This window comes from Tachysurus fulvidraco, chromosome 8 (assembly GCF_022655615.1).
Source record: "Tachysurus fulvidraco isolate hzauxx_2018 chromosome 8, HZAU_PFXX_2.0, whole genome shotgun sequence".
In the NCBI taxonomy this organism is placed as follows: domain Eukaryota; kingdom Metazoa; phylum Chordata; class Actinopteri; order Siluriformes; family Bagridae; genus Tachysurus; species Tachysurus fulvidraco.
This window is the reverse complement of record NC_062525.1, coordinates 18,907,014-18,931,110: the sequence shown is the minus strand read 5'-3', so window position 1 is coordinate 18,931,110 and position 24,097 is coordinate 18,907,014. Positions and strand designations below refer to the sequence as shown.

Sequence of the window (24,097 nt, the reverse complement as noted above, 5' to 3'; positions counted from 1 at the left end):
GGAATGATGAGAGCTTTGAGGTAAGAGGGAGCTGGTCCATTTTTGGCTTTGTAGGCCAGCATCAGGGTTTTGAATCTGATGCGTGCAGCTACTGGAAGCCAGCGGAGGGATCGCAGCAGCGAGGCGGTATGCAAGAACTTAGGCAGGTTGTAAACAAGCAGTGCAGCTGAAAAATCCCTGAATCCTTCTAATGTTGTAGAGAAGGATCTGACGTTGTGCAAGGATATAACAAGATCATGACCTGGGGATGAATCACCTGGGATGAACAGCAGTTCAGTTTTGCTAGGATTGAGCTTTAACTGATGAGCAGTCATCCATGATGATATGTCTGCCAGACATGCTGAGATCCGATCAGAAGCTGTGGTATCTGAGGGTAGGAAAGAGAAGATAAGTTGTGTATCATCAGCATAGCAGTGGTAAGAGAACCCATGTGAGGAAATAACTTCACCAAGAGAGTGAGTATACAGGGAGAAAAGAAGAGGACCAAGTACTGAGCCCTGTGGGAACATGACTGGAACTGAAAAACAAGATTTAACGTAGGCATGAGGATAAGGGATTGTAACACAGGGTTAGACATGGAGAGTACACGAAGCAGCATGACATGGTGGAGCCAAACCGTCGGTGAGTAAATTTAATGCCATCAGTCGCCCCAGAGCTACAAGTTACCAACATAACACTTGTGTAATATCAGTTGTACAGGAAGGCCCAAAAAAGCTACATGCATCGGAGAAAATAATACTAGTTGATTTACAAGACATCTTCCACATGATTGCCATTTCTTTCCAAATCCTTTAAATGATCTTTGTGTTGTATCTTTTCCTGCTTCTCCATGTCATTCATTTGTCAAGATATTGATTAAGGATAAACAAAAGTAATCTAAATAAAAAAACAATGCAGTATATGCACACCAAATATGAATATATTAAGATTAATGTATATATATATAAGCTGATTATACCATTTTTACCAAGTTAAGGATTATACCAAGCTGACTAAGCTGAGGGTAATACAGGGTAATTAATAGGAAAACTAAGCTGATTATACCATTTTTCATATATATACATATATATGAAAAATGGTATAATCAGCTTAGTTTTCCTATTAATTACCCTGTTGCCCTGTACAAGAATCTACTCAATAATATCATAACATGTCTAACTCATAACAACCAAATAAGGAAATAAAATGCATCTCTAAAGCAGAATTAACATTATCATAGAAAAAGGTATTGCATGCTTTGGCACTTCAGCTGAGTGGAATTGTCTTTCCTGGACTTTACTTAGAGTGTTAACACATGAGGCATGCAAAGAGTTTAAACAAATAAATCCCACAGATCGCTGACACTGGAACTTCTATAAAATAACTGCAGTCTATTTCTCCATGATACTGGGCACCCATAAGGTAACAAGAATGAATAAATAAGAGCAGGACTTGTTTTTATAGGACAATGATCGACAGCAGGATCGTGCTCGTCAAAAACATGACCGTCCGTGAGAAAATCTGGCTGTGCTCTCTGGATAAGAGCGATGGTACATTGTATCCTCTTGTAATCACAGTGACACTAACCAATAGTGGGAGTCTGTGCACTGATGCATGTGGAAGAGTGTAGATTGTGCTTTGCTCTTCTCTAAGTGTTATGCTATCTGTTGCTGTTGGTTGACTCCAGGAGTCTCAGAGGACGCATGTGGTAGCCTTCATCGTCCTCTGTCGGTAGTGGTTGCAAGATAGGGAAGAATGGAAGAATATGTGTAAACATAAACATGCATCATTTCACTTTCTTTCATTTCCCATGTGCAGCTGGGTGTGTAAAAGATCATTGCATGGCATTGGATTACTTACGACATTTACACTTGTCCTTCTTAACGGATGTAGATGATGCACTGAGAATTTTCAACCCCTTGTCCACTGTTTTCTATCAATTTCTCTATACAAACTATGCATATGCATTCTTTCTTATAGAACGGGTTTTATTTAGCATTATGTAGTAATTAATACATTATGTAACATGCATGTACAGTACTAACATTAAGTTTGCATCTTTAGAATTAAATTAGTGTCAGTTTATTTTGTATATCTTTACCTTTAACTTCATTAAATTTATATCCAAATATAATTGGATTCATTTCTCTCAGATTGACCTGCTATAACATCAACTGTGCTGGTAGATACTGTACTGTGTAATTACACAATTAAGAATGATTTTGATCATGGATGCTTAATGATACATACTGTAGCACCCAGCCATAATAAATAAGTTTTTATTTTTTTTATTTTTTACATTTTTGTGACTATCACACATTCTTCACACATTCAACCCAACAGGTTTATTTATTGACGATAGCCAGTTGGTTTATATTAGGATATGTGGTAGCCTAGTGGTTAAGGTGTTGGACTACCGATTTTAAGGTTGTGAGTTTGAATCCAATGTTCACAAGCTGCCACTGCTGGGTCCCCTCAGCAAGGCCCTTAACCCTCAATTGCTCAGTTGTATAAAATGAGATAAAAATGTATGTCGCTCTGGATGAGGTTGTCTGCCAAATGCAGTAAATGTATTGCACAGTGGCTTAGCGGTTAACTGGCTCACACCTCTGGGGTTGGTGGTTTGCCTGGTTATGTAGCGTTTGCATGTTCTTGTGCTTTGGGGATTTCCTCCAATACACTTGTTTCCTCCTCCAGTCCAAATACATGTATTTGTATAGGCTTTGCTATGCTGCTTAGTCATTAAAGACATTCTCACTAAAGTCACAAAAATCAGCATTTCTGAGGATAAACTACAGATTCTGAGTGTTATGCTCCGAAGGTACACTTTTCTCTTACTCTACTATCAGACTGTAGGCATTGTGTAAGTTAAGGATGGAGATTAACCATTCCCATCTTATCCACCTTATCCTAATACCCCTTCATGTCTCCTGTTTTCATTGCCTGAAGCATGCGGGGTGTTTATGCGTCCTTTGTATAATGATTCATTTCATACAAAGAAGGGTTTGAAGCCTTTCTATCCAGAAAACAATTTGTTGTAGGGTTCTGCACTTATAGTTTGTGTTCCTACTGATTTGTGGGAAACAGGTTCCCATGAAGTGTTCTAGATTTGACTTTTATCAAAGAGACAAAATGCTATATTATACTGTTTCTTTTCCCATTACAGTGATTGATTTTTTTAATCATTCCTAGATGTTGATGTTGATGGCTCAAACAGATGCATTTTGGAATGTTTACCCACGCTCCTGAATATCACTAGTGCATTTTATATTCACAAATGAATAAATGCTTGTTTTGTACCATCAAACTTAATAATGAGCATGCCACCTAAGAATTACAAAATTATACAATGCCTTAATGATTCTTATTCAAGCTGTTATACATAGGTATAATAGTACTTGTGCTTTAGCAATGCGGAGTTCTGAGGGAGCTTAAATCATGTAGCCCTCGGCATCAGTCTATCTAGCAATATAACAGACAGCGGTCCGTGAATTAAAAGTGCTTTTTCACCACAGGCAGTGAAATATTAAACAAAGGCTTCTAACCAGATGGGGATAGGGTCACTAACTATACCCAGTGCTCTGCAGCGAACACCGTTTAAGGGAATCTACTACCAGAATTTATAGTGAACAGCCAATGTAAATGTTAGCACTTCATTGCAATGCTCCTATAAGAAAAATAATGTTTGTAGACCTCATTTAAACACTGAGAGACTTTCACATCTATTATGGGCATTTGTTATCGATCATGCACTGGCACACGTCATTACACTTAATATTCGATTTCATAAGCTGCTTTAGGGTCACTGCTCGGGGTCATGGTGGATCTGGAGCCTAAACAGAGAGGCATGAGGTGCAAATACACCCAGGATGGGACACACATTCATTCACACCTAGTGGCAACTTAGCTTAAACTTTACACTTATATGCATGTTTACGGATATTAAGAGATGAATCATGTGGGCCTGTGGAAACTAGAAGAATGCACCAAATGCTTTTCTTTAACATATCCCATCTTGTTAGGAAGTAAGAGTGAACACACTGGAGCAGAGAGGGCTCTGATCAGTATCTCTGGCCCTCACCTGTTTAGCCCAAACAAAGGTCAGGATTGAACCAGGGACCTTGCAGCTGTAATGTAGCAACACTACCACTTGCACCACTGTGTCACTTCTATGCCATCGAGAAGCTGTATTAGCTTTGCCTATTCTGTGTAGGCAAAGCTCTAACTATGTTGTAGAACCTGTCTAGGAGCCCTTCCTTGCAATCTGAAACATCATACGACTATAGTTTCCTTCGAGCAGGTTTTCATCCAAACTCTTTCTTTCATCAAACACCCACACAATTAAACAAAGTGCAAAAACAAAACACTGAAGCACTACACAGTGTACTTGCCACGAGTTATTAGAATAATATAACGACCTACAGAATTATTTCATATTCCAAATCCCCTGAATTCCTACTGTGCTATGAATCCAACCCTCTACGCAGCCATTTATTTTGCAGCCTATGAATAAAATCAGGAGCCACCTTTTTTTTTTTTTTTTTTTTTTGCTCTGCCCTCCTTTTTAATCTCGCATATACCTACATATACATTAAATAGAACCCTTATATCGAATCTGTTACGTAGGTTTATTCATACATGAACAAACACGTACATACATAAAGGGAAAAACGTTTGAATTAAAATAGTCTGCACGCCTTTACGCATCATCATGACTTTGCGGGCTTGGACGAAGTCTCGTGAGATATCGCGTGATGTGACTTCCTTTCCAACTCCACCAACACTCCCTCCTCTTCTCTCTCTCTCTCTTTCTCTCTCTCTCTCTCTCTCTCCCTCCCTTTTCTGTCTGAACACATGAAATTCAGAGGATCTCCTCCCGAAACGCGAACACAGCGGTCAGAGAAGCGCTCGGCGACACCCCCTCCCCGCACAACATGGCTACAATTGTCACCTCCACCAGGTTTACGGAAGATTACCAGCTTTACGAGGAGCTCGGGAAGTAAGTGGCTCGAGTACTTTCTGTGCTTTCCGTCGCAACTTAACTCCCCTGTACGTGTAAGATCCCATTGTTTTAGCTAGACGTTGACAGCAGAGCAAACGACTCGCAACTAGTCCTAAACCTCGGTGAAAGCACAGATCGGTGCTTTCCAGATTAAAGCCGTGATAGACGTGATCGCGTCTGGGTTTGGATCTCATTGCGCTCAGAAACAGAGAACATTTTTGGTGTGTGTTTACGCATTTTTTGGTGTGTGTTTCCGCATTTTTTGTTGTCTTTTTAAGCATTTTGGTGCGTTTTTACGCATTTTGGTGCGTTTACGCATTTTTGGTTTGTTTACGCATTTGGCTTACATTTGCTTGTGGTTTGCGTACTTGGGTTTCATGCACGTTAATGACAGCTAGGCTGTGATGAAACACTGTAGCACTGTAACTGCGAGCCAGGAAGCTGTTTGCTTTTTCTCTACAGCAGTTTAACTACAAAAAAAAAAAAAAAAAAAAAAACCCACCTCCTATCAAAGTGCTCGAGCCGCTGTTTAAATGCATGTCGAATAAAGGTGTTGCGATTTGACACCTTCACGGTATGATCACCTCGTCTAAAAAAAAATATCGCAGTATCCCGGTATAAATCGACCTTTTGAAACAAACAAGGCGGTGGTGAAAAAAAATATACATAAAAAATATATAAGTATAATAATATTTATATTAAAAAAATAAACATTTCATTTCTGTTTATTTTACATTGTTTATTGTTTATTAAATGTTGCACTGTATTTGCACAATATTTAGTGTATGGACGGTCATATTCGATTCCTGAAATTCACCACGGGTTTTGTGTTTCTAAATAATCGTATAATTGTTTTCATTTCAGAAATAGTCTGCTTTTGGTTGCTGTAGCACTAAAGGCGGTGAGAGAAAACGAGCTATTTGGTGGTGGATGTTTGTTCTTCAGACATAAGCTCGTGCTTACTGATAAAGGAATAAGTTTACCTCACGTGCTTAGAAACCGTTGTGCTGCAAGGTGGTCCGTGTTTTCCAGCGCCGTTGCGTTCACACTGTTGATGTGTGAGGATATAAAAAATACCTCCCTGAGCACATAATTAAGCATTAATCATTTTGACAAGCTTGAACACTTTTATCATAATATATAGTCGTGTGCACTGTGCATCTGGTTGTTATACGTTGTGCCGTAATCCTGAGGGTTCTGGAGATTTCACTGCAGCATATATGAGCTAGATATAAGAACTGACTCGACGTACGTTTGCGTGTGTGTACGTGTGTGTACGTGTGTGTACGTGTGTGTACGTGTGTGTACGTGTGTGCACGTGTGTGCACGTGTGTGCACGTGTGTGCACGTGTGTGCACGTGTGTGCACGTGTGTGCACGTGTGTGCACGTGTGTGCACGTGTGTGCACGTGTGTGTGTGGTATGTATGTAAATGAAACAAATTTTGAACCAAATGAGCCAAAGGTTGTTGACCTAGCTTTCTTAGCCTGTGGCTTAGGGCTTAATTGCCATGAACAGTTTTGTACTCAAGTCTGTCTGTGTGAATAGTCGATAACTTCAACAAAATTCAACTTTATGTTAAACATATGTCTTCAGAATTGCACTTTTGGACCATACAGTACACACTTTAAAAAAAGGAACTTGTTTCTAATCATTCTACCAGGTACAAGCTTGCATTACCTCATATTTTCTCAGGGAGTTTTTCCATGCTGCTATCACCTCTGTTTCGCTTATTTGGGAGAAATTCCTTAATGTAATATTTTATACAATGAATATTTTCCCCAAAAGTCTTCTTTCTGATAATGACATTGAATTGAATGATTGAATGAAGTCACAGACCTGCTTGATTATGTTATATGGGTACGGTGACATCCAGCAGCTTCTAGTCAGCTAGTAGTTATGTTAGCTTCTTACACCTTAAGAGCAATCACAATTGCAATCCACTTCTCATTATCTTTATGGGATTTTTGCTTATATAATTATTTTTTAAATTATTTTTTAAAATTGGTTTTAGAAATGACACCTATTTCTGTAAGCAGATTTAAATGATCTCATAATACCTTGTATGTGCCAGACAATTTACTTCACATGTCAGTATGAAGGATAGAAAACCTCTCGTCTCACGTACAGTTCACGCTCTCTTTTCATGACACCTGTTTTCAGCGTCTGAATGCCTGACGCACGTCTCTACCCCATCTACAAAAAAGCGGGATTGTTTGCTGAAAGAATGTAGTTTTAAACCCTTTTCTAATTTCCCATAGATTTGGACAACCAAGACACATTAAGGTTCCTATAATTGACTTTTTCTATAAGCGAAGGCTTTTCAAAATCTTTGCTATGGCCCCTGGCAGTTCTCTCAAAATAATAATGGGGAAAAGTCTTGATATTGACTCAGCCATGTGTCAAATAAAGGCTGTATTATAAAGTTTTCTTCAGTAAAACTAATTTTGATTTGTTGTGCTTTATGTTTTTGGGTGAATGTTGATATTTGTGTGTTTTTATCTTCTATGGATTTGACACTGCATAGTAACGTGTGTGTCTGTGTGTATATTATATTTATATATATATATATATATAATTATACACACTGCATATATAGTAATTAACACATAGAAGTCAATCCTATACATTTAGTAGTAAATTTCTCATGGCCCTTCCTCTGCATGACATACGATTGGCAATCATTCTGTGCATTGCATCAGTAACCATTCAACACACTACTTGACATCACACTATCTTTTTTTTTTTCTTTTCTTTTTTTCTTCTTCCTCTCCCCAGGGGTGCCTTTTCCGTGGTGCGCAGATGTGTGAAGAAGTCTACAGGCCAGGAATATGCCGCAAAAATAATCAACACGAAGAAGCTGACAGCCAGAGGTAAGGTCTGACAGTGGCCCACTTCACCATAAACACGAGTGATATCATCTGGCTCTGGCTCGCTGGTAAAGCTCCTTTGCTGTTTTACTGCGGTGAGCAATGGGGGAAGCGGAGGCAGAAGATCTGGTATGTTGGCCTGCCTCCTGGGATTACACGTCGTTAATAAAAGAGCGTGCTCTTTAGAAAGGGGCCGTCCGACTGTCTTCTGCGCAGCTCTAGGTATTGTAGGGCATACAGCAGTGCTGCGGTATGCGCTTGACAGCGAGACAAGAGTTACCGTTCCAGCCAGGTCATGGTTTTCTGGGGCAACAAATGGAATGCGGAGTGAAATGTAGTCATATTCGATTCCTGAAATTTGAGTGAGTGTCGCATAAAAATACACCACGGGCTTCGTGTGCCCGAACGTTTCGTAATAATCGCATAAGTGTTTTCATTTCAGAACTAGTCTGCTTTTGGTTGCTGTAGCACTAAAGGCGGTGAGAGAAAACGAGCTATTTGGTGGTGGATGTTTGTTCTTCAGACATAAGCTCGTGCTTACCGATAAAGGAATAAGTTTACTTCACGTGCTTAGAAAGCGTAGGTGCTGCAAGGTGGTCCGTGTTTTCCAGCGCTGTTGCGTTCACACTGTTGATGTGTGAGGATATAAAAAATAATAAATAAAAATATTAAGCGTTAATCAGTTTGACGAGCTTAAAGCAGTTCAACAGTTTGTTTTTTTACTGGTTAATAGAGTCTTGTTTTAGTCAGGTACAGACATGAATCGTGTTTCATAATCAAATGATTCTGAAATGAGAAATAAGTTGTTGTTGTTGTAGCATGGCCTCTTACGACTTGCGCCTCAGGGTTGTTAAACGTGTTCGGTAAATATTCTGGCCGTGAGTAAGGAAGTACCGATTTCTTCTTTAATATCCTTTCACTCTCCTTCATTCTGCCAAAAAGGAATTTTTCTGTCAGTTAATTTTTCTGTCAGAAAAGTGGCGTTCCGTTTGTAGTGCGAGTGCCTCGTCAGGGGGCTCGGCCTCTGTCATGCGGTTCTCCAGCAGTTGCACCAATTAAGGGCTGCTTCAGAGGACCGTACTGCACCCAGCCTATTAGCTGAGCAAGTGGACATGACCTAAAGCCCTGACTGGTCATACGGGAAAACGCCATTTCTTCCAGAGACCCTTTCATAGCATTGCTCAGCGTTTCTCGGATTCTAGTGCCTCAGCTGACATGGTTTGAATGTCCTTTTTTTTTCCCCTCTGCACACCTACTTTCAGTGATCTTAACGTGGTTCGTGCTGACGTGAAGAGTGGCTCAATGCTCTAAATACCTCCTCATCCTAAAAAACTAGTTATTTGTGCAATGCCCCCCCCACTTACTCTTCTCATCTTTTCCATCCTTAGACACTTAAGGATTCAGCTGAAAGATGTAGTGTGGATCTGTAATGACCCAGTGATTGGATGGGTTGACCCAGAGCTTGTTGCAGTAGCTAGGCAACCGTTTCCCTAGAGCCTTTTCTGATTGGCTGGCATAGATGTAGAGGACAAGACTAGCTGAGCGGGGGACGTGTAGCAGGAGCCTGGGAGAAATGGGGGGCAGATGTGCACTGCCGGTCTGTAGACCCATTTATCCTCAGTAAGTACGACGCAGTCGAGTACGGCGATTGTGTTTCTGTTTGATTGTGATCCTGTGACGGTTAACCGTTGGCCTGGGTGTAAGAAAGGCTTCCTCTCTCTTAATTGTTTTATGCCCTCATAATTGAACCATCTGTCCGTGCGTTCCTCTCTGCCCCGTTTAATATATTTCCTGGTGCACGCGTGTAAATGGTTGACTTATAGGATTCGCCTTGAGATGTCCTACACATGCTGACCCTTTCCTTCCGTCCTCATACAGAATATCAGTGTAAACTCATTTCTGTCGGTGTCATGTAACAAACGCTGCTTTGTTTATGATATCGTTTCATAATTAATCGTATCTGAATCTACATCTGGCTCTTTTGCTCTTTCATCTGTGTATCCATCCCACCCCCGTTCTATTTGTGTGAGGATTGCTGTGTATTGAGGTTAATCCACTTATTTAATTGTATCTGACTAAGGCTCTTGGGATCCCAGCGAACAGTCTCTTGGTCTGCACTTTTTTTTGTTGTTATTCCTATAAGATGTGTGAATCACTGAAATGAAATGAAAGATCTTTTTAAGGTCATCAGGTGCTGAGTGGAGTAAAGGGAGTCCCAGTCACAAAACATAGATTGTGTAGCATCGTTGATTCATAACTGATTATGATTTTAGTCCAGGTCTTCATGAGGTTTCTCCAGGTCACATGAGGTTTCAGTAGCAGTAAGTATTGTTGTTGTTGTTGTTGTTGTCAGTAAGCAGTTAATGAAGCCTGATGGCTCAAACCTAGTTTTCTCTCTCTCACTCATTTTCTACTGCTTATCCGAACTACTTGGGTCACGGGGAGCTTGTGCCTGTCTCATCGGGCATCGAGGCAGGATACACCCTGTACGGAGTGCCAACCCATCGCAGGGCACACACACACACACTAGGGCCAATTTTCCAGAGATGCCAATCAACCTACCATGCATGTCTTTGGACCGGGGGAGGAAACCGGAGTACCCGAACATGCAAACTCCACACACACAAGGCGGAGGTGGGAATCGAACCCCCAACCCTGGAGGTGTGAGGCAAACATGCTAACCACTAAGCCACCGTCCCCCCCCGCCCCCAACCTAGTTTTCTGTTTAGCCATTTAATAAAGTATATCACAGTTAATATAGTTTATTTGGATTTTTTTCCACCAAACCTGAATCGAAAACAATATGAGGGACGTGATGAGTTTAAGTGTGTGTTTGCACAGCTGTTGACAGGCTTGTTTACTTCAGCTAAGCTGGCCTAGGAGAAGGAGGTCTGTCCTGAACGGGTCAACAACCCAGTGACGTGACCAGGTGCATCTGAAACCGTTCTGACACCCGATTCGGGTTAAGATCACCGTCGCTGAGTCTGCCTACAGTACTACCTTTTGACGTGCATTAATAGTAGTAGCAGTAGTGCGAGCGTTTTCACTAATCTATGGCAGTTTCTGCAATACATACACAGAACAAGGCGGATTAGACATTTCTGTAGACACGAGATCCGTTCAAGATCGTATGGTGCTTGGGCTCCAGCACATCCATCCAGGCATGTCGTACTGCTTTGCACTGGCTAGTGCAATATCGCATGGGACAGCTTACAGTTACAAATCCACGACCCCTCATTTTGTCATTATTTTCTATTATTTCATTATTTTTCGAAGTGATTTCTGCTGTAACTAAGCACCCATGCTGCATTTGGTCTTTCCTTTTTGTCACCAAGACAACCATACAGAGACATACGGGTGGAGCTAGAAATAGTGCACACCGATATTTGGTCAACATTTGGTCTGTTTAGTGTTGAAACCGGCTCCTTCGTTTCTCTGGAACCTCTGGAGAACTTTTAATACATTTGTGAGCAGCTTTATGCAACTGGGAAAGAGTTACTAACCGCTTCAGTGTGCAAAATGACTTCCTCGTTCTGCTAGTGATTTGTATGGTAGAGTTTTCAGTTATCCACCTGCTCGTGTTCCCGTTCATTTACTGTTAAAACCACTAGACTACAGATTGGAATGCTGAGGAAGCAGAACGGTTCTCTTCCAGTTCCTGACTGTAGTGTGTGTGTGTGTGTGTGTGTGTGTGTGTGTGTGTGTGTGTGTGTGTGTGTGTGTGTGTGTGTGTGTGTGTGTGTGTGTGTGTGTGTGTGTGTGTGTGTGTGTGTGTGTGTGAGATCGGCACTACACTTATTTCCACTGTGCCCCTTTTAAAGGCTTTGTTCTGAGTGACCCCTTACTGTGGCCCTTTGTCAAGCATAGAGAAGGGAAGAGGGAAAGAAAAAAGGAAGGAAAAGGAGAGAGAGAGGGAGAGAGGGAGAGAGGAGAGAGAGAGAGAGGGGAGGGAGGGAGAGAGGAGAGAGAGAGGGGAGGGGGAGAGAGGGGATGGGGAGTGGGGAGGGGGAGAGAGAGAGGGGAGGGGGAGAGAGAGGGGGGAGGGGGAGAGAGGATATATATAGAGAGAGAGAGAGAGAGAGAGAGAGAGAGAGCGAGAGGAAAAGGAGAGAGAGAGAGAGAGGTGGGAGAGGGAGAGAGGGGAGAGAGAGAGAAGGAGAGAGAGAGGTGGGAGAGACAGAGAGGGGAGAGACAGAGAGAGAGAGAGACGGAGAGAGAGGGGGAGAGGGAAAGAGAGGGGAGGGAGGGAGAGAGGAGAGAGAGAGGGGAGGGGAGGGGAGAGAGAGAGAGAGAGCGCGAGAGAGATCGAGCGAGACGAGAGCGAGAGGAGAGAGCGAGAGCGGGATGGCGTAGGGAGATCGTATAGATCGCGGGCGACGGGAGAGAGAGAGGGGCGGGTCGCGGGCTAGAGGGGGAGAGAGAGCAAGATCCGAGATTGGTCTCTCGCGTTGATAGTAGAGGGGAGCGTAGACGCGAGGGAGGTCGGATAGGCGTAGACGAGAGAGGGAGAGGAGAGGGAGAGCTTTTCTCTCTCTCTTTTCTCTCTCTCTCTTCTCTCTCTCTCTCTCTCTTTTCTCTCTTCTCTCTCTCTCTTTTCTTTCTCTTTCTATCTTCTCTCTCTCTCTCTCTCTCTCTCTCTCTCTCTCTCTCTCTCGTACTGAAGTCCATCTCACACACAGGTTACCTTCTGTGATGACCCCTAGAATGCAGAAATGTGCAGGTTTGTTCTGTTCTCTCTCTGCGAGCTGCACAAAGCACACTGCAGGCAGCAGATCTGAGCCTGAGGACGGCCGAGAAATACAGTTACGCACCTGAGTGGGAGCCTGGAGGTGGGAATAAACGCACCGAAAAGACAGAAGGCACTCGGATAGAAGAGTTGATCTTTTATACCTGTTGTTAGAATTAGGTTAAGGTTTGGATATTAGACACCTTTTGGGTGAGAAAACAAAGCTTTGCACATTATCCACACACTAGTGAATGGGGGAGGACGGGGACGACAAATGCTTTCTGCGTCCACACTGTTTGTACGCGATGCTCCTCAGCACCTGCAAATGGTATGCTGGCTCAATTTCAGCAAGTTTTCAGTCAGCGCTCACCCCCGAAGTGGTGTCGTCGGTCCGTCAGCAGTCAAACGAAGGTAATAAAGTGTCGCAGAGGTCGACATCGTGTTCGTGTTAAAGGTAATGACTGTGTAGTCTGTGTGTTATGATCGCAATGAATCTTCTCTTAACTATAACGGCTACTTGCCAGTATCATTATCTTAAATAAGGTCTTTTTAAAGCCTGCCTACAGATGTTCGGTAGACAATAAATGCACGATAAAAGTCGTTAATTATCGATATAAACAAGGTGAATGCTGTTCATTCAGAATTAGGTCAAATACACAATCGCATCACTCCACGGTGTTGTCTTTTGCCTTGTGCATCGCTCTCTCGGGATTTGATCTCTGAAACAGGTTTGAATAAATTATGGCATGATGTCAGATTCGTTGCACTCGCTCCTGCTACGTGTGGAGAAGCTTCGTGCTGATCAGGCAATACAAGACACGGTTGTTATTTTATTGCAAAATTAAAACCAGCCACAGTAATCCCTCGCCACTTCGCGGTTCAAGTTTCGCGGCCTAGTGCATCGCTGATTTTTCAAAAATATTCATCGAAAAATAAAAATAAAAACGGTTTCCCAGGATGCCAGACAAAGAGAGAAACTCTCTCAGAGGCTTTGTACATACCCACGGGCACTCAGACCAGGCACATGATTGGTTCCCGGCGCGAGATCTGAGCTGATTGGCTGCGCATCATCACATCCTCTCCCAGCTCCTTCCCTGTCAACCGTGTCTCACGTATTGTGTTTGAAATTAACTATTCGTTAAGCCCTTACGATGCCTCCTAAGTGCCGTGACCCTGCGAAAGATTCCTCCAGTGAGCCCAAGAGGAAGAGGAAGATGATGACCATCAGTGAAAAGGTCAAACTTAGGGCCAATCCTACTTCACGGATTTTCACCTATCGCGAGGGGGTCCCGGTCCCCATTAACCGCGATAAACGAGGGATCGCCGTTTGCCAGTCTGAGCATGTTTTGTGTTTTTGTAGATGTTGTTTAACAAAAAAGTTGTTTTTTAAATCTAAAGCTAAAGGCGATGCTTTGTTTTCTTGCCTAATTAGAAAAAAAACCACCCCCAAAAATCCAGTTTTATCATTTTATACTGCGATTATCTAAAGAAGCAGTGATCATTTGAAGCTGCCGTGTGATTACAATTTTTCCCCGTGCCACCCACCGCTAGCACACAATAAGAGTCAAACAGATGGACTTTCAAAGCAAGAAACATAAGCTGGCCTTCACAGAGACATCTCGAATGGAATGACCGAAGAAACAGACGGCTTTATTGCCTATAACGGCGCTTTTAATCAGGGTGTGAAAATGTAGGCTGCGATATGATGAAAACGGAGGGTGGGGCTGACTGGTGGAAGATCATAATACAGTACAATATTAGCACTGATTCGGTTTTAATCGAACGGGGTTAAGGTGATGTATTTATGCGGTCGGAGAAGGACGGTAAGACGGAGCGACGTGCACTCGCTTTACTGACTAAGCGAGCAAGAACGTTAATCAGCCGTAAATCGTGCAGAGTATTTTTCTCCTTTAATCTGTGCGCTTCAAGATACACAGGAATCAAGCCAGACCACAATACACAAAGAAATACAAATACAGATTATAGATAAACGTACACGTACACAAGCCCTGACATGCAGATGGGACAGATGGAGTACTAGCTAAACGCCTCGTCAGGTGAAGTGGAGGTGCAAGTTTATTCGCATGCCAGAGCAATAAAAAGGAATGATCGTCACACCTACTGAAGTTAAAAACCGCTTATTAAGTGAGGTAAGAGAAATCATTCTGCAGGACTATCTGACTGTACGGCTCTGGCTCTGGTGTACAGTAAGTGTTTGTCATGCTTAATCCTCACCTGCATGACACACCCTCTCTCAATATTTTAGCCCCTTCTGGATAAATATTGGACCAGTTCTCTGTTGCATTATTTGTCGTTGGGCTTTACTGTGTAACTCTGTGTGTGTGTGTGTGTGTGTGTGTGTGTGTGTGTGTGTGTGTGTGTGTGTGTGTGTGTGTGTGTGTGTGTGTGTGTGTGTGTGTGTGTGTGTGTGTGTGTGTGTGTGTGTGTGTGTGTGTTGTCTACAAGGCTGTATAAATCACCCCAGGCTTCCAGTAACACTTAGTAAACACTTTGGCCCATCGCTCAACACATGCTGGGCTCTGATGTTTATGAAATGTCAGCTAATACAGCGCTCTCCTGGCCCAGGCACAGCTTCTTTGTCTTTCTCTCTCTCTCTCTCTCTCTCTCTCTCTCTCTCTATCTCTCTATCTCTCCCCGTCTCTACAACTTTTTTTCTTTCCTCTACAGCTCCTACCTTTTGTAGATTTCTTTCTGTTTTTCTTTATCTGTTTTTCTTTTCCCACTCTACGCCCTAGATCGAATTTTTTTCGTATTCTCTTTCTCTTCAGATGCGTTTATTTATGTGTATGTTATTTTTCACTCGTTCTTTTTGTGCTTTTTTTTTTATTTTAACTTTTCTGTTTTTATGTGGTCGGTTGTGGAAGGGTGGAACGGTGTGGTTGATGCAGAACGGGCAGTTTACTACAGAGGCACACACACACACACGCACACACACACACACACACACACACACACACACACACACGCACACACCAAACACACTGCTTTAGAAATATGCAGGATGATTATGTTTGCCCTGCTGGACTGCACTTTATCGGCACACAGGACTGCTAACGTGACGACGTATCGAACGCGTTTTTGCTCTCTTAAGATTTTTCGGGATTATCGCTCATACTTTTCTCGACTTGTCGCTTCGGCGCTTCGGACTCTAATGCTGCGCACGCGGTGTGTTTGCTCTGTCTTAACCACTGCTAGCAGGCTTCTTGCTCACAGTTCACTTCCCCACAGAGCTGAGGAATAAGGTCGGTGTAACACCCTCCATATTTGTGGCTTCTCTCAGCTTTACTTACTGATTCCACACAAACACACATGTGAGTTCAGGGGACAAAGCTCAAATCTGTCTTCCTCTCCTAAGGCTGGGTTGCATTTCACAAGGGTTACCATAATTACAGCCATGATTCACAGTTGGGGTTGTGTCTGTCAAATCTCACTCGCAAAGGGGCAGATGTCTTAGACAAACACTTTCATCCAGATTAGAACCATCTGAGGGACTCACTCACTCACTCACTCATTAAAAGAAGGAAACAAGGAAAAAGAAATAAAGAAGGAAAGAAAAAAGGAAAAAAAGAAAGAAAAAAGGAAAAAGAAAGAAAGAAGGAAGAAAGGAAAAAGAAAGAAAAAAGGAAAAAGAAAGAAAGAAGGAAGAAAGTAAAAAGAAGGAAAAAAGGAAAAAGAAAGAAAGAAAGAAGGAAGAAAGGAAAAGAAAGAAAAAAGGAAAAGAAAGAAATAACGAAAGAAGAAAGAAGGAAAAAGGAAAAAAGAAAGAAATAAGGAAAGAAAAAAGGAAAAAGAAAGAAAAATAAAAAGAAAGAAAGAATAATAAGTAAAAATAATAAAAAATGAAAAAGAAATAAATAAGGAAAAATGAAAAATAAGGAAAAAAGTAAAATAAAGAAATAATTCACTAACCCATTAAAAAGAAACTACAAATAACACTCAATATCATTCAAAACATTAAACAGAAATCACCCATTAACACTCACTCACTCATTCATCCATTAACACTCACTCACCCATTAACACTCACTCACCCATTAACACTCACTCACTCATTCATCCATTAACACTCACTCACCCATTAACACTCACTCACTCATTCATCCATTAACACTCACTCACCCATTAACACTCACTCACTCATTCATCCATTAACACTCACTGAAAAAACCACTAGAAAAAGAAAGAAAAGAATAAAAGAAGGAAGAAAGGAAAAAGAAAAAAAGGAAGAAAAAAGGAAAAAGAAAGAAAGAAGGAAGAAAGAAAAAGAAAAAAGTAAGAAAAAATGAAAAAGAAAGAAAGAAGGAAGAAAGGAAAAAGAAAAAAAGGAAGAAAAAAGGAAAAAGAAAGAAATAATAAGAAATGAAAAATAAAAAAAGTAATAAAAAAGGAAGAAAAAGTAAAAATAAAAGAATAAGAAAAATGTAAAAAGATTAAGAAAAAAGTAAAAGTAAAGATAAAATAAAAAAGAAAAAGAAAAAACTTAAGAAAAAAGGAAAAAGAATAAAGAATTAAAACTCACAAAGCGAACAAATAACAACATTAAAATAAACAATTAACACTCACCTACTTACTCACCCATTAACACTCACCCACTTACTCACCCATTAACACTCACTCTCTCACTCACCCATTAACACTCACCCACTTACTCACCCATTAACACTCACTCTCTCACTCACCCATTAACACTCACCCATTAACACTCACCCATTAACACTCACCCATTAACACTCACCCACTCACTCCCCATTAACACTCACCCACTCACTCCCCATTAACACTCACCCACTCACTCCCCCATTAACACTCACCCACTCAATCACCCATTAACTAGGGCTGTGTATTGGCAAGAATCTGGCGATACGATACGTATCACGATACGGGTTTGCGATACGATATGTTGCGATACATTACGATATTGTAAGCAAGGTGATATATTGGGATATTTCTTATTTTAATTATAGGATAAAGTTTTAGGGAAGCTGTCAAGAACACCACCATATGCAAACCTTAGCAAACAAATTCTTATTTAAACAGAACACAGTGGGAACTGCATTTGCATTAATTAGCCCCTGTAACATTCAATATGATTGAACCACTTTATGTGCAGTATGAATAAAAGGGGAAAAATAAAGTGCTTGCAGGATTTCTTAAATGTATTAAATGTATTAAAGCAGATATAAACAGACCATATATATTTTTAGACCCTGCCTTTAAAGCTTCACAGTTTCAGTTTACAATTGTAGCATGCAGTGTCCTAACATTTTGATCTGAACAAAATAATTATTTCTGCTTAATATCAATGAAAAAATAAAGTGCTTGCAGGATTCCTAAAGAAAACAAAACAAATATAAACAATAAAATATTTACAGATGTTGAACATTCTCAGAACCTTTAAACTTGGATTTTACAGGTTTTTCTGAAGAAAGATAAGCTGGTCAATATGCTCAGATGTCAGGGCACTTCTATTCACATCTTTATATATATATATATATAGTGAACTATTTTACCGTTAACATTAGTAGCGCGCCGTTATGCTAGTACTTTGTAACGAGTGGAATGGTGCTACCCCTTTAAGAGCAATGTGCCGTTGCTTTATTACTGTTATACTAGTTGGATGTGCGTAAACCGTTGTGAGTGAAACGTTTGTGAGTTCTCCGTCCTTATTTTCACGGGCCTAACCTTGAGGAGCTATCCTAAATCTCCATTAACGTGTTACTTCCTGTCATTGTTTAAGTTCAGAGATAAGAAGACTGCGATCTAGCGGTTGGGATATAAACGGAACAAAATGAAACTGCCATGAATCTGTATAATTTTTTTTAATAAATATCGATATTTTGTTTTTGAGAATCGATACAATATCGGCAAACAAAATATCGTGATACATGTATCGATATTTTCTTACACCCCTACCATTAACACTCACTCGCTCACATACATACATACATACATACATACATACATACATATATACATATTTGGCAGACTCCCTTTTAAGTCTCTATTGATGAATACATTACCACTGGTTCACTAGTTTACAGACTTTACAACCTAAAACATTACCACTGGTTCACTAGTTTACAGACTTTACAACCTAAAACATTACCACTGGTTCACTAGTTTACAGACTTTACAACCTAAAACATTACCACTGGTTCACTAGTTTACAGACTTTACAACCTAAAACATTACCACTGGTTCATTAGTTTACGGACTTTACAACCTAAAACATTACCACTGGTTCACTAGTTTACAGACTTTACAACCTAAAACATTACCACTGGTTCACTAGTTTACAGACTTTACAACCTAAAACATTACCACTGGTTCACTAGTTTACAGACTTTACAACCTAAAACATTACCACTGGTTCACTAGTTTACAGACTTTACAACCTAAAACATTACCACTGGTTCACTAGTTTACAGACTTTACAACTTTGTATTGAACTCCAGACCGAGCAGTTGGGAAGCAGCACCACCACTAGCAGCTTTTCCTTCATGCTGGCCATGTGTCATAAACGTTGACCCTGAACAGTGTCTGGTATTTGTTTCTAAACTCCAAATAAAAGTGGATGAGTGTTCCCAGTGATGGTGTAACCATCTTTTGTTGGGAGTCCAACAGAACATAAAGGAATTCCTCTTTCCTCTATTAATCAGAGCAGCTGATTCTAGCCATGAGCCACCGAGCATGTGTATCGCAGACGAAATCGCCTTACGATGCATGTGCAGAAGCTGCAGGTGCATGTGTTGAAGAAAGGACATTAATCTTGAGTGAGAATGATGATCCATCCATCCATCCATCCATCCATTTTCTGTACTGCTTGAACAAAAACAAATAGTTTTTTAATTTTAGACATATATATAAAAAACTGACTTCTTCTCAGTGGTGAGTTTCGTCAGAACCAGAAGTTCCTGTACAATGTAAATTTCAAGAAGGGGCAAGAAGTAAAAGCTACAGGAGAAGGTGAGACCTCAATGTTTGTTTTCGTTTCACCAGCATGATTGCTTATTGATAACTTATTGTTAGCGTGGGAGTCACAGTTTCAGTTGTCATAACGGGCTACAAAGCTGTCTACCAAACACAACACTCTCTTTGTAACCAGTTTGGATTTTAAAGGTTGTTGAGTGTTTTCGAGAACATAAAAACACACATTTTTAGATGGATGGGTGGATGGATGGATAGCAAGATGGATGGATAGATAGATAGACATACAGAGCTGGATAAAAGATGGAAAGCACAGTGTGTAGAATTTGCGCTTTTCCCTGACGAGCACATCCAGCTTCATATTTGCATCAACGCCTAATGACACCGAGTACTCAATAACTGGGGTTTGGGCTGATTTGATAATTCAACATTACTATCGATCTCTCGTAAGGAAGAATGTAATGACTTCATTTGTGTGGTGCGGGTTGGGTGGTGGGTGGGGTAGGCAGGAAGCCGGGGCTTTGACCGCAGCTGGAGGACGAGGCACACAGCAGCGTTGATTTCTGTTCTACTCCTTTTAGCTGTATGAAGAGAAGAGAAGTGATGTAAGACTACTCTCTCAGGAAGGAGCTTCACATCAACTGATCGTTTGTGAGGTTTTCTCCTCTGATCTGTGCTGCCTCCTGCCTCTACTTCAGCCTCAGATTTGGTTTCACACAGTGGTTGTGAGTTGGAGTTTTAAAGTAAGATAGTGGGATATTTTACTTGAGCGGTGTGTGGCTGAGCCCTGCTGCTGGTGACAGCCTTTGTTATGGAGAATTGTATCCTCTTTTGGATCTAAGTAAAATGCTCCAGAAGTGCGTCGGGGTGACGGGTCGCCTTCTTAATACTGCAGCTCCTGCCTTTCTCTTCTCACACTGTATTCATGTGTGAACCTGTATTATTTTGCTAAAGGGAAAAGAGACGTATATCAGGCCATCTTTAAAAATAGTTTGGTTTGCAGTAACAGTAGAAAATTAAAAAAAAAAAGGTCAGTAGGTAAGTCTATATATATATTTTTTTTCAAGTTTCAATGGAAAAAAAGAAGCACAATTTTGGTGATGGTGATTACGTAGGTATGAATTTAAACAAATTAGCATATCGTGACGTCACTGACCGGGTCTTCAACCCATTGCCTTCGGACGCATCGTCGCAAACCTCATTTTGATGCAGGATATATAGACCACAAACAAATTGAAATCTTTGTCAAAAACATGTTTATTCGAGTCAGTCGACACGGTCACGGTTAGACTAGACGGGGGAAGGGATGGGAAAAGATCTGGGCACAGTTTGTCCACAACTTCGTGCCAAGTTAAAGCGGTGTCGAGCTGTTTTTATGAATTGTTTAGATGTATTCTGGCGCCCGAACCCGTATGACTTTGAACGGCGACGGCGAATATTTTGTGAAGCGAAGCGAACGCACAGGTCGTAGTGTGACGTCCTGTAACCGATAGTGTAAACATAGATGACGTCACGGGTTTTTATTTAAAAGAAAGAACGTAGCCTTCGTTTGTATGTAGGCCTAGGCAATTTATATATTTACAGTACTTACTGAAATATCATTAGTATTATTTTATTGCTTTTGTATTAGTTGTATGAAGAGGAAAAAAAAAAATTGGTCGGTCTTAACGCAAATTTACAACCGGCAAGTCGGTCAGATTACGGCAAACATGAATATTTTTAAGGATGGCTTTGATGTCGTCGCTTCTCTGATTTGATCGAGTTAGCCGTGCCGACCACAAGCCTCTTCAGAAGAACAGACGGGGCAAGAGGCGAAGCAGCTGGCATGCTCTCATAGGCAACAAAGGGCTTCTTAACGTTCACTGTGACTGAAGGCTTGACCTTTGTGCAGAATTATGTGTCTCCTCAATTATTTGTGGATTTAGTCTTTAAAATGAAAAAAAAGTGTCTATTATAATCATTAGTGCAGGAGCAGTATGAAAAATACAGATTAGTACAAGTCCAAAATCAAGAACGTTAAAAAAAACAAAAAAACAAAAAAATCTCGAATGTGATATAATTCTTTCTTTCTTTCTTTTATTTAATATTTATTTTTTTATTTAATTATTATTATTTATTTTTTTTATAATTATTTTTTAAATATTATTTTATAATTTTATTTTATAATAATTTTTTATTATTTGTTATTTATTTAATATTAAAGATAAAGAATAATATCACATTCGAGTTTTTTTTTATCATGGCTTATGATGATGATGATGATGATATCTGATGAGTTACTTGATTTTTTTGGGGGGGGCAAAATTTTTTTATTAAAAATGTTAATTAAACAATGTTATTTTATTTATTTATTTATTTATTTATTTTTTAGTTTTTTCAGGCTCTGCCCTGAAAATGAAAAAATGATTCAGAAATAAATGGATGGATTTTAAAGAAAGGATAAACGGATATCTAGTCCCAATCCTTGACTGTGATGTCTCTCCTGAACAAATAGGTCAAATGAAATCGACAGGAACAAAAGTCTAAAGAATTCAAGCTGAATCGAACTTGCTGATCACACGGAGAGATTTGTGAAACCTTTTCTAGCTGAACTCTGGCTCATTCCAGCATTAGGTAGCTAGTAAGGAGCCTGTCCATATCTCCTGATGGAGCTGTTAGCTCACACTTGGCAGCCCATGCACAGCTGTACAGATGCTTGTAATTTGTTGTAGCTTGGTGTTTAATGCTGTGATATGAATTCGCATTTCACCACATTCTCTCTGCGGAGGTTCTAATGAAGTGCTTTTCTTTTGTTGTTATATTGTAATCCTTGATTTAATTTCCCTCTAAAACCCATTAGTTCTAAATTCGTCTGATCTCAGAGGAGGTGTGTGCACATTGCGACTGCTGTAAGAGCTAATTAAGCCCAGAGAATGATTCTCAAACTCATTTTAAGGTGCCGTCACAAGTAATGAAAAGGTAACCGCTCTGGCGGCTCCTCTGTAGCTTTTCTGTGGAACACGGTGTCTTCTGAGCTTCTTGTTTTCGGAATGGATTAGGGTTAAACACATCGCCCATGGATTCCTCATAAAACGAAAGAAAATCCATCACAGCTGCAGCTGAAAAAAATGAGGGTCGACTCTCTTAACACCACCGTGCGAGAGAGTGTGGTGCGAGAGCGTGGAGTGTGAAGCGAGTGTGTGAGTGTGAGACTCCCAGAAGACCCCATCTCCCCAAATATATTCATACATTGTGCGAGCGGGAGTGGTAGAGCGCGAGCGCGAGAGTGTGTGGGCGAGAGTGCGAGAGAGCGTGCGCGAGAGTGCGAGTGCGAGAGAGCGTGCGCGAGAGTGCGTGCGCGAGAGTGCGTGCGCGCGTGCGCGAGAGTGCGAGAGTGCGTGCGCGAGAGTGCGTGGGCGAGAGTGCGTGGGCGAGAGTGCATGGGCGAGAGTGCGTGGGCGAGAGTGCGTGGGCGAGAGTGCGAGAGTGCGTGGGCGAGAGTGCGAGAGTGCGTGGGCGAGAGTGCGAGAGTGCGTGCGCGAGAGTGCGAGAGTGCGTGCGCGAGAGTGCGTGCGCGAGAGTGCGTGCGCGAGAGTGCGTGGGCGAGAGTGCGTGGGCGAGAGTGCGTGGGCGAGAGTGCGTGGGCGAGAGTGCGTGGGCGAGAGTGCGAGAGTGCGTGCGCGAGAGCGCGAGAGCGCGAGAGTGCGTGCGCGAGAGTGCGAGAGTGCGTGCGCGAGAGTGCGAGAGTGCGTGCGCGAGAGTGCGAGAGTGCGTGCGCGAGAGTGCGTGCGCGATAGCGCGTGCGCGAGAGTGCGTGCGCGAGAGTGCGTGCGCGAGAGTGCGTGCGCGCGTGCGCGAGAGTGCGAGAGTGCGAGCGCGAGAGTGCGTGCGCGAGAGTGCGTGCGCGAATGCGCGTGCGCGAGAGTGCGTGCGCGCGTGCGCGAGAGTGCGTGCGCGCGTGCGCGAGAGTGCGAGAGTGCGTGCGCGAGAGTGCGAGAGTGCGTGCGCGAGAGTGCGAGAGTGCGTGCGCGAGAGTGCGAGAGTGCGTGCGCGAGAGTGCGAGAGTGCGTGCGCGAGAGTGCGAGAGTGCGTGCGCGAGAGTGCGTGCGCGAGAGTGCGAGAGTGCGTGCGCGAGAGTGCGAGAGTGCGTGCGCGAGAGTGCGAGAGTGCGTGCGCGAGAGTGCGAGAGTGCGTGCGCGAGAGTGCGAGAGTGCGTGCGCGAGAGTGCGAGAGTGCGTGCGCGAGAGTGCGTGCGCGAGAGTGCGTGCGCGAGAGTGCGTGCGCGAGAGTGCGTGCGCGAGAGTGCGAGAGTGCGTGCGCGAGAGTGCGTGCGCGAGAGTGCGTGGGCGAGAGTGCGTGGGCGAGAGTGCGTGGGCGAGAGTGCGAGAGTGCGTGGGCGAGAGTGCGTGCGCGAGAGTGCGAGAGTGCGTGCGCGAGAGTGCGTGCGCGAGAGTGCGTGCGCGAGAGTGCGAGAGTGCGTGCGCGAGAGTGCGAGAGTGCGTGCGCGAGAGTGCGAGAGTGCGTGCGCGAGAGTGCGAGAGTGCGTGCGCGAGAGTGCGTGCGCGAGAGTGCGTGCGGTTGCGAGTGCGCGTGC

At 42.3% G+C, this 24,097-nt stretch overlaps 1 protein-coding gene across 19 annotated transcripts in view; it reads left to right on the top strand.

Moving 5' to 3' along the window:
• The first annotated feature begins 4,741 nt into the window (after nucleotides 1-4,741).
• Nucleotides 4,742-24,097, top strand: part of camk2g1 (calcium/calmodulin-dependent protein kinase (CaM kinase) II gamma 1) — a 74,944-nt gene continuing 55,588 nt past the window's right edge. For 7 of the 19 annotated variants that reach the window (XM_027140598.2, XM_027140595.2, XM_027140593.2 and 4 more), the window contains exons 1-2: nucleotides 4,746-4,978; nucleotides 7,759-7,853. In XM_027140598.2, coding sequence (XP_026996399.1) covers nucleotides 4,914-4,978; nucleotides 7,759-7,853 — 160 coding nt within the window. In that variant the 5' untranslated portion in view covers nucleotides 4,746-4,913. Of the gene's footprint in view, nucleotides 4,979-7,758; nucleotides 7,854-24,097 lie in introns of all 19 variants that reach the window. The other 12 variants (XM_027140587.2, XM_027140588.2, XM_027140585.2 and 9 more) reach the window with 4 other exon arrangements.